This window comes from Nannospalax galili, unplaced genomic scaffold (assembly GCF_000622305.1).
Source record: "Nannospalax galili isolate Female #2095 unplaced genomic scaffold, S.galili_v1.0 scaffold386, whole genome shotgun sequence".
Lineage (NCBI taxonomy): Eukaryota > Metazoa > Chordata > Mammalia > Rodentia > Spalacidae > Nannospalax > Nannospalax galili.
In genome coordinates this window covers 3,202,613-3,213,947 of record NW_008356676.1, presented here as the reverse complement: position 1 = coordinate 3,213,947, position 11,335 = coordinate 3,202,613, and the positions used below count along the sequence as shown (strand labels likewise).

General features: G+C 40.1%; 1 protein-coding gene across 1 annotated transcript in view; it reads right to left on the bottom strand.

Moving 5' to 3' along the window:
- Sugt1 (SGT1 homolog, MIS12 kinetochore complex assembly cochaperone) overlaps positions 1-11,335 on the bottom strand; it is a 56,150-nt gene that overhangs the window by 19,491 nt on the left and 25,324 nt on the right. The window contains exons 6-10 of the mRNA XM_008854700.3: positions 8,737-8,790; positions 8,114-8,130; positions 4,774-4,805; positions 3,530-3,626; positions 2,208-2,315 (exon numbers count right to left, since the gene is read on the bottom strand). Coding sequence (XP_008852922.1) covers positions 2,208-2,315; positions 3,530-3,626; positions 4,774-4,805; positions 8,114-8,130; positions 8,737-8,790 — 308 coding nt within the window. The remainder of the gene's footprint in view (positions 1-2,207; positions 2,316-3,529; positions 3,627-4,773; positions 4,806-8,113; positions 8,131-8,736; positions 8,791-11,335) is intronic.

The following is an 11,335-nucleotide window of genomic DNA, read 5'->3' as shown; positions in this document are numbered from 1 at the left end:
CTTTTTGAGACAGGGTCTCCCTGTAGCCCCAGCTTCCTGGAACTAAGTAGACCAGGCTGGCCTTGAACTCACAGAGATCCGCCTGCCTCTGCCTCCCGAGTACTGGGATTAAAGGCGTGCACCACCATGCCCGGCTCTCATCCTTATCAATTTTTATTCCCTTGTTTTGGAGACAGGGTATCACTATGCAGTTTCTATGTAGAAACATAGCAAATTCTAGGCCAGTCAGGAACAGGCTGGCTCATAGAGATCTACCTGCTTCTGCTTCCTGAGTGCTAGGACTAAAGGCCTCAGTGGTTTGTTTTTTTCAATTTCAAGATAAAAGATCTACACAGCAAAAGAGACCAAACTAACAAATTCATGAGAAGAGACATGGACACTATCAAATCTTAGGAAGAGACTGACTTGAAGGCTGGGGAGATGGCTAAGTGGGTAAAGTGCTTGCTCTGCAAGCATGAGGATCTGAGCTCAGATCCCTGCACTCATGTAAAAGGTGGCTATGTCTCATGTCTATATAACCCCAGAGTTTGGTAGAGACAGGCAGATTCCAATAGCTCACTGGCCAGCCAGTGTAGCTCTAACAGAGAGTTCCAGGTCCAGAGATGGCCCAGTGCTGCTCTTGCAGAGGACCTGGGATGAGTTCTCAGCACCCACATGGCAGGTAACAACCGTCCGTAACTGCAGTTCCAGGGGATTCCAAGGGCCCTTCCAACTACAATGGAACCTCTATACCTAAAGCTCATGGAACATAGTGGAACAAGAGGTAGAGAGAAAACTAATGCATCTCTCAACTCTCATCAACAAAGCTCCTTCATGCAACAGAGAGCAGTGATCACAAAAGGCCACAAATAGCCAAAGCATAGAGAACAAGAGACTGAAGAGTACGGGTCCTTGGACAGGACTCCTATATTAAACTTCACCCACCCAGGGCTCAGGGACCATTGCAAAAGAGGTAGAAGATTCTAAGAGCCAGAGGAGGAAATGCATGACCATATGGAGACAAGAGTCTGACAGGCACCTGGGACCTTGCTCATATGAACCTATAGCAATAGTGTCAGCATGCACAAGAGCTATGCAAACTCAAGAAGACAAAAACCCAGCACAGATCTAGGGAAATGGGCAGCAAGCCCCAATCTTAACTGAAGAACAATTGGCAGATGATTACTGTTGAGTGAGGGAGAGTTGATGTTCTTTAAGAAAGGGACACTAAACAGGCTCACTAGGCCCCAATGGATGACTTTGCACTGAGGGATGTCTGGGTACACTAACTTGATTAGACAGGCCTTAACATAAATGACAGAATGCATGAAATCCAGTGAAGGGGCTATGGGAAGGTCAGGATACAGGAGGGTAGGATAGGGGAGGGGATATAAAAATAATCAATGTTGTATATAAAATACACAAAAATTTAATTTAAAATGTATTTAAAAATTCTACCTTAAAAACTAAGAGCAATAGAAAAAGATATCTGACATCAACCTCTGGCCTCCACACGCTCATGAATGGGCTAGCATACCTGAATGCAATGTGCACGCACATGCACGTGCATGCACACACACACACACACACACACACACAAATAAAAGACTGCATTATTAAAAAGAAATGTTTGTGTAAAAGTATTAAGCTTTGTTAAAAGTACTAAACTATGTTAACAAGCACCATGCAAGCTAAGTGGATTATTACATCCATTGTACCAAAAATAAAAACCAAATTAAAAAAAAAGAAAAAGAAAAAGAACAAAAACCCTGATACTCAAAAATAATGTTCTTCATCAGTGAGATGGTTTGGCCAATAGAGACACTTGTCACCAAGCCTGAGTTCAATCCCCAGGACCCATATGTGGAAGAGAATCAACTCCTACAAATTGTCCTTTATCCGACGGCCACACAAGCAAGCACCAAGCACCCCCAACACACACACACACACACACACACACAAAAAAACACCCGAATTTTAAAATTTTATTTAAAAACGTAGAAAAAAATTACTGTTCTTATTGACCTATCTCTTTTTAACTCAGAGACATCAGGGCTGAGAATATAGCTTCTTTACAGACCACTTGATGCCCCCACCCCGCCCCAGCCTTGATTCCTAAACACTGGGGCGAAAAAGAGTTACAAACTCATTATACATGCATGATTAGTTCACTGGTACTTCTTTGCCTTGAAAATATTACTAGTGACAACCCTTTATAATTTGCTTACCTTTGTTGAAAGTACTTTAAATGTGCTCTGTTCTGGTATTATAGGATGAAGCAATCTCAGTTTCAAATTGTAATCGTCTCCAGAAGGAAGTTTCACCAAAGCAGACAACTAATGAAAACAAAGTATCATATTCTGTAAATTTATGTTTATATATAACAAAAGGTTAAGTATTTAAACTAAATATAGAATTTTGGCAAGGTCCTAGATTAAGTACTTTACATAAAATATCAATTTTTTTTTTTTTTTGGTCTTTTTGAGACAGGGTCTCCCTGCAGTCCCAGCTGTCCTGGAACTCACTACGTAGACCAGGCTGGCCTTGAACTCACAGAGATCCGCCTGCCTCTGCCTCCCTAGTGCTGGGATTAAAGGCGTGCACCACCACGCCCAGCTAAAATATCAATTTTTAATTTAGTATATGTGTGGGCACATGTGTGCCATGGCATGTATAAGGGGGGGTCAGAAGAAAACTCGCAGGAATCTGATCTCTCCTTCCACCATATGGGACCCAATGATCCAACTCAGATCATCATGCTGGGCAGCAAGCACCTTTATTCACTAAGCCAGTTCACAGGCCCTAGAATATCAGATTTAAGGACTCAAAATAATCTTTTTCATGTGGCACCTCTCATTTGAATTCTCATATATTTAACTAAATGCAGAAAAAAATGTTGCATAATACTAATTACATATTTAATTTCATATACTTAACATTCAAATCCCAAGAAAACAGAAGAGCAGAATGATACAGCCCACAGCAAAAAAAAAAAAAAAATTCATGTGTAAAAATATAATTATACCACACTACTGGTCTTGAATACCCATGATGAAGTCCTACACTGAATACTAAGAAACACAGTTACTAAATCATACTCATTTTAGAATACATATAGCTAAGTCAAATACAACTCAAAACGTCTATCAGTAAGTTACTAATGGCAACCTAGTTCTGTTTAATGTTCCAAATCTGACAGAAAATGCACATAAGCCAGGTATGGTGGTGTAAGCCTGTATCCTTGCACTCCAGAGGCAGAGGGAGGATTGCCGCAACCTCAAGGCCAGCCATAGCTACAGGGCATGATTCTGTCTTAATACAAACTAACAAAAGCACATCCAGATACAAATGCACATCCAGATAAGAGTGTACAGCAGGTACTTCAAAATTTAAAATAATCAAAGTCAAAAGTGATGCTTCAGATTTGATTCAGTAGTTTCCATAACATCCCAGGAAGAAATGGAATGAAATAAACTGGTATAAATTATTCTACATACATTATATTTGCAATAGTATTTAGCCTTCATATAAAATATGATTCAAAGTCTACCTCTTTTTCTGAAAATTCCACATTTACATCATTCTTCTGAACATTCTTGATCATAAGTGTAATGATTACTTGAGATTCTGTTTGATACCAGTCATACCTATTTAAAAAGAAAACATCCTTAATGCAACTTCTAATGTTCTTAAAGTTATTTGTCAAAATAATGGTCTGATAAGTAACAACAGCTCCACCTTGAGGAACAAAATAACAAAGCAGCTGTTAACTCAGAAATAATTTTATGTAACTGAATTTCTATTATCTATACCAACGGAAGAAAACAGTAAGGCAGACAGATGATGGCTAAACCTTTCCAGTAGACTTAAAAAACTTAATTTTTCAATAGTATTGTGTTTAAGCTAATATTAAAGATGAAAATTACTCAACAGTTCCCAGTTATATACATCACCAAAAGTTTCATACTCTTATTTCCACATAATACTAAGATGAAGTAAACACTTTTATCCCTTTTTTTAAAAACAGATAAGAACACAAGCTCAAAAAAATGAAGCAATCGGCTGAAGAGGGCCTCTGATTCTCCTGGAACTGGAGTTAAGGATGGTTTGTAGCTGCCATGTGGGTGCTGGGAATCAAACCCGGGTCTTCTACTAGAGCAGTCAGTGCTCTTAACTGCTGAGCCATCTCTCCAGCCCCAACACTAACTTTTAACTATGTAGAATATTCCATTTAAAAAAGTTACTCCAGCCAGGCATGGTGGCACACGCCTTTAATCCCAGCACTCGGGAGGCAGAGGCAGGTGGAACTCTCTTGAGTTCGAGGACAGCCTGGTCTACATAGTGAGTCCATGCTATTGGGAGACCCTGTCTCAAAAGGATTAAAAAAAAAAAGAATTACTCCAACTATAAAAGACATGGCAGAAGACAGGGGCATAGTTCACCTACACAGCGCCTTGATGGTTCAAACTCTGGCACCACAAAAAAAAAAAAGCAAAGCAAATTTCAATTTTGTGTAGCCTACTACTTATTTACACATGTAACAGGATCAATTTAAAGCTCTCTTTAATATATGGAAAGATAACACAACATAGAACCAAGCTAAGGTCTAAGAAGTTATTTGAATTTACTTAAACATTAATACTAATTAGTAGACAGCCATAAAATTAAAATTTCATAAGACTAAAACACATTTTTTAAGACTATAACACATTTTTAAAAATTATAAAACATTTATAATATGGTAGTAAGGGCCTGTCTTCTGTCAAACTAGCTGTATAAAAAAGAAACACTTACTTGATTTTTGACTGAGTCTTCTGAGATGCAGACTGATTTTTTGACAAGTTGAAAAAGAAAGATTTTTACATGTTAGTTTAGCAACTATATTAAAAATGCATGTATTACAAATTCACTCCAATTCTATGGTTCTTTTGATATAGAAAAATTACCTCTGTAATCCTAACACTTAGGAGGTTGTAGCAGGAGGAGCAAGAGTTCCAGGCCAGTCTTACTGACTTACATAGTGAAGACTCAGACTCAACACAAAAGCCACAAAAACAAAACAACTTTCTCAGGGTGTGACTGGAAAAATAAAAATGTACTTATGTAGTATATCAAGTTCTAAGATACAGTAACTCCAAAAACTGATGGTAGCATTAAGAGTTTCAGCTAGGCATGGTGAGGCATACGTGTTATCCCAGAATTGGAAGCAGAGGCAGGCAGATCAGAAGTTAAAGGACATCCTCAGTGACAAAGCAAAGTCAAGTCCAGCCTGGGCTACATGAGACAATCTTAAAAAAAAAAAAAAGAAAAGAAGAACAAAAAAAGAATTTTCTTTTTTTAAAGACAGGTTCTCACTATGGCCTGGAACTTATTATGTGGACCAAGTTGGCCTTACACTCACAAGAGATCCACCTGCCTCTGCTTCCTGAGTGCTGGGATTAAAGGAGAAAACTACCATGCCCAGCCCAAAGAAATCATCTTGAAGAAACAGTCTAACCTTCAGGTTTAAGTACAGTATCAAGCACTGCTCTGGAAACTGTAAAGGTACATCTCCATGGTTAACTTCAGAATAATATTTTGCTCAAAGACATCTCTGAAAAAATACACTAACCGTAAGGGAATAAGGTCTGACTTTTTTTCAGACAAGTCTTACTCTAAAGCCCAGGCTGGACTTGAACTCCTGATCGTCTTGCTTCTGCCTCCCAAGTGCTGCGATTATAGGCATATGTCACTATGCCCAGGCAACAAAGTAACTCAACTAATCTATACTTTCAAAAACCAGATGTGCACTGGTTAAGACTATATAAAGCTTAAAAACATGTCCTGGGTCACAGGTGGCCTCTAAATTATATCTAAAAGATAAAAGAAAAGATGGAGTTTAGAGCAAGGAAATAAGTAAAATCACCCTTAGGTCATGTGGGTCCACCTCAGAATTCCTCTCCAATGTTAACACATGAAGAAAATCTGAATCTAGGGGCTGGAGAGATGGCTCAGAAGTTAAGAGCACTGACTGCTCTTGCAGAGGACCAACCCTAACTCCAGTTCCAGGGGATCTGACACCCTCTTCTGACCTTTAGGAGCACTGCACGACATGGGTACACTTGCATACATGCAGGCAAAATTCACACACATAAAATAAAAATTATATATATCAATCTAGAGTCTATGAAGTGGAGATACTGACTAGACAATTATAATTCATCCTAGAACCAGGACAAAACTAGACCAAACCACAGCATGACAGAATGCCCTAAGACTATGTAACTTATTACCAAAGGGTTTCCTTACTACCCAAATGCCATTTTGTTGTTTACAGGCTAAGAATGGTTTAGATACAAAGTATTCCCTACCCCCCAAAAGAGTGAGTTACTGGTGCTATTTTGGGAATTGGGGCCTAGATGGAATAAGTAGGTCACTGGGGGATGTATGCCTTTAAAGGTTATACTGTGTCCCTTTTCTCTGCTCCTGCCATTCTTGATGTGAACTGCTATGCTCCTACTGCCCTCTCTAACAGGACTGAATAAACAGTGAGCCAAAATAAGTCCTTCTTCCTTAAAGGTGCTTTTCTCAGGTGTTTGGCCACAGTCATTGCAAAAGTCTGGCCTAGCCTCAATCTCAAATATTCTAAGACCTGAACAAAATTACAAACAGGTGAATTAAGAAGTCAATTTGTAAAGACCTCTCTAATCAGTTGCTCACTAATCACCCATTCACCTGGAAATAAGGGGCAAACATAGATGTACAGGGATAGCTGAACAGGGCTTCACTCTGGGAGCTGTTCTAAACTCCAGGCACTACCTATGTAGATTCATTGCCTGACACAAGAAATCTGCCTGAAGTAGACTAACTCTGTTAGTCCCAGCTTACACATGGAAAAAAAAAAAAAAAAAAAAAAATCTCTGGGAATAGTGGCCTTCTCAGTATCATAATGTTATTCTGGAAGCTTGAGATGGAAATGTTTCTTAAGAAATGAACCAGTGTTTTAAAAAGGTTAGTAAATGTCCATAAAGCATATTAGGACTACACACACATCTCCCAACTCCTTGTGATTTTCTTTCTTAAGTAGGTGATGACTACTACTAAAAAAGCATGAACCTGTAGGACTCTATTTCTATATGGTCATGCATCTCTTCCTTGGCTCTTACAATCTTCCTGCCCCCTCTTCCAGAATGGTCCCTGAGTCCTGGGTGGGTGGAGTTTAACACAGGAGTCCTGTCCAAAGGCCCACACTCTGCAGACTCTTATTCTCCTGGGACCTTGCTCATATGAACCTACAGCAATGGTGCAGCATGCAGAAGAACTATGCAATCTCAAGCAGACAAAAACCCAGCAAGGACTGGAAATCGGCAGCAGGCCCCAGTCTTACTCAAAGGATTATTGGCAGCTGATTACTGCTAGGTAAGAGATGATCTTCTTAAAGGAAGGAACTCTACACAGGCTGAACAGACACACTGAGAGACAGCTAGGGACTCTACTTGACACGACAGGCCTTAACACAAATGAAAGAATGCATGAATTATGGTGGAGGTGGGGGAGAATTGGGGAGAGTACCAGTGGGGAAGAGTATAAAATGATTAAAACTGATTAAGATGGTCTGTATGAAATACACAAAAATTCAAATTCAATAAAAAATTTGCAAAAAAAGCATGGGCCATAACTTTATTATACAGAAGCCTAAGCTAGTTATAAATATGTTACTTTTCCTCACAAATGCACCATAATTTTTAATAACACTTGAAGGTTTTCAGATCCAAAACAGTAACAAACATTAAAAATGAAACATATTAAACATTTCCAATTTTACTTTAAGCCTACTGTAAGAAAATTCCATAGGATTGTAACTATTTAACCCACTAGGAAGACTTTTGAGCAATGAAAAAAAAGGATATTGATCATGCTAAAGCCAAACCAACTTAGACAATACACTAAATTCATTCAAACAACCCAATAATTTTCATGATTTTAAACTTCTAGTTTATTTCACCAAAATTATTATTTCAGCTACTAATACAATATTCAAAAGAATTGTTCAATCTGAGAGAGAACTCATCCCAAGTTCTGGCTCAAATATATTTGATACATTGAAATTTAATATTACTAAGTAAAGCATGAAGAATGAAGACTCTGGACTTACCCCCTCAGATTCTAATCCTATAAAACAGAAAAAGAAAGCATTTTCAGATAATAGTACATTTATAGGTAAAGCTACAGACATGATTCCTCTTAGCAAGCATACCAACTAAGAAAGCTAATTCGGGCCGGGCGTGGTAGCGCACGCCTTTAATCCCAGCACTTGGAAGGCAGAGGCAGGGGGATCTTTGTGAGTTCAAGGCCAGCCTGGTCTACATAGTGAGTTCCAGGACAGCTGGGGCTACAAGGAGACGCTGTCTCAAAAAGACAAAAAAAGAAAGCTAATTCTTCACATATGTCAAATGAAGGAAAATGTTTAAACTTTGCTTCTTGGAGTCTAAGAGACTCCTTGGATTTTTTTATTTTTTACTGGTAATATAATATTCCTGCAAAGCAAATCCAAGCAATCTTCCTTGCAATATAAGAATAAAAACAAGGGTCATTGAGACTTGTTGGGACTTTGGTATAGCTTAGTGGTAGAGCACTTGCCTACCATGTACAAGGCCCTCAGTTTCATCCCTAGAACTACACACAAAAAATAAAGATTAAAAAATAATTGTTTAAGCCAAAAGACTTGAAGCATTTACTTCATTTTTAAATAAAAGACTGGAAACCTAACATACTTACCATTCTGAGTATCTTGACACCTTTTAATCCAGGTAGTAAAATTTACATCTGCACCTAGAACAACAAAAAACTGACTGTAACAGCCCTCATGTGCAGAATGTAACATATGCATTCAAAAAATACTACTGAGTATCTACTATGTCTCAGGCACTATTGTAGGCACTGAAGATTCAGGAGTAAATAAAATAAAAATTATCTGTCTGAACAGAGATTATAGCAATTATAGTGTTAAACTATAAATCTCACAATAGGCTTAACATTGAGTTTTTCATCCTAGACAACTGTTCTTATGTTTTTACTGTCCATCTCACTATTTCTCAGATATGTATAACTACGAACTACATTTCCCTCACCCACCTTGACCTTAAAGGAGCTTTCTGTCATACAATAAAAGCAAACTTGAATCAGATCCTCAATATGCCATCAGTTAGGGTAGGGTGAAGGCCTGCTAAGTGGCAGCTGGACTGAGAAGCCTCTCCTCGCTTCACCTTGCTCTGCAATGCAGCTGTCAATTCTATTATTTCCTCTGTGATTTTACCTTTTTTTTTTTTGGACAGGGTCTCCCTAGTCCCAGACCACCTAGAAGTCATTATGCTGGTTGGTCTTGATTTCGCAGAGATCTACCTGCTTCTGCCTCTCACGGGTTGGGATTAAAGACACACACCACCACGACCAGCGCGAGTTGACTTTTGTTACCATGCCTTTCTTATCAATACTAAGAAGTGTTTTTATACTTTGTGAAATTGTCATATATGCAACTTATACAATAGCCAAAAGACTAAACATAGAAAACCGTATATTTATAGAGAGGAATGCAAATGTGTGCATCAAAAAACTGTTTACTGCTGAAGATCCAAAATAATATCTAAATAGTTGCTGTGCCTAGTAAAATGTGTTAAAATATCAAGTGGTCTAAATAAAAGCTCACTAATTCATTTGAAAAGCAGTAAAACATTCTTGAAATGTCCTATTTTTTAAATATTTTATTATTTTTATGTTATGAGTGTATTGCCCTCATGTGTTTAAGTGCACCCATGTCTGCAATGCCCTCAGAGGTCAGAAGGAGGCATCATATCCCCCTGGAACTGGAGTTATGGACAGTTGGTACTGGGATTCGAACCAGGGTTAGTCAGTGTTCTTAACCACTGAGTCATCTCTTCAGTCCCAAATTTCCGAATTAAAATTAAACTATGCAAATGTTATAAAAATGTTAAGCTATGCACTATGTTCTACTAGGGAATTATTACATTAAAACACCAGTCTTAAATAACATATTATTCACATAATCAGTAACTAAAACGAAGCCTCTTACCACGATAAGGGGGAAGAAGGAATAAAGTTAAGAAATACAGAAGAGAGAATGCTTCACGTTGCTTTAGAGTTTTCAAATAATATCACAGAATTACAAAAGTATACTCTTTAAAATTTGCAAAGAATGTATTTATACTGACTTGATAAAACAGCTATGCAATTCATGCATCAAAATTGGTATAAACTCTCTCCTGCCCTCAGGCCTCTCTTGGGGTAAGTCTATCGTGCAGCCCTCCGCGCCTTGACTCCCCTGGCCACATTCACCCTTCCATCTCCCTGGCTGTTCTCTGCTCCTGGTTTGGGCCCTACGCAATTCCTGGTCTTGGGTCCCCAGACACCTGGGGAACCAGTGCTGCTTCCTGATCCTTTTCGCCCAGGCCAGCTTGGTGGCTTCCTTGGGCTCCAGGAGCACTGCTTCTGGACCTGGCCCTGCCCAAACCTCTCTCTGCTTCCCTGGACCTGCACCACTGGCTAACTCTCCTAACCTGCTCTCGATCCTCAGGCCTCTTGGGCTAGGTCTATCGCGCAGACCTCTGTGCCTTGACTCCCCCAACCTCATTCACCCTTCCATCTCCCCCGCTGTTCTCTACTCCTAGTTTGGGCCCTGTGCCATTCCTAGTCTTGGGGCCCCAGACACCTGGGGAACCAATACTACTTCCTGATCCTTTTCACCCAGACCAACTTAGTGCCTTCCTTGGGCCCCAGGAGCACTGCTTCTGGACCTGGCCCCGCCCTCACGTCTCTCTGCTTCCCTGGACCTGCACCACTGGCTAACTCTCCTAGCCTGCTCTCCTACCCTCAGGCCTCTCTTGGGGTAAGTCTAACGCGGAGCCCTCCGCGCCTTGACTTCCCCGGCCTCATTCACCCTTCCATCTCCCCCGCTGTTCTCTACTCCTAGTTTGGGCCCTGCACCATTCCTAGTCTTGGGTCCCCAGATACCTGCTTCTGGACCTGGCCCCACCCTCATCAACCTCTGCTTCCCTGGTCCTGCAACACCCTCCAGCCTCTTTCTGGGCCTGACAGCCTCTTTCTGGGGCTCCGAGGCTTACCATTCCTCTCCCTGATCCTTTGCATCCAGTACAACCCAGCTACTCAATCCACTCCCTGGGAAATCTTGGGGCTTCTTCCCTCCCCATCTGCCTTTGCATCCCTGAGTGGCACGGCCATGGCCAGGATATCAGGTGAGTCCAACACCCAAGTTCCTGAGGCCAAAAATCATCCTTAGAAGATTCCAGACTTAAGGAGAAAGTCTGAAAACTTCTGATCCACATTGGAGTTGGGCCACCGC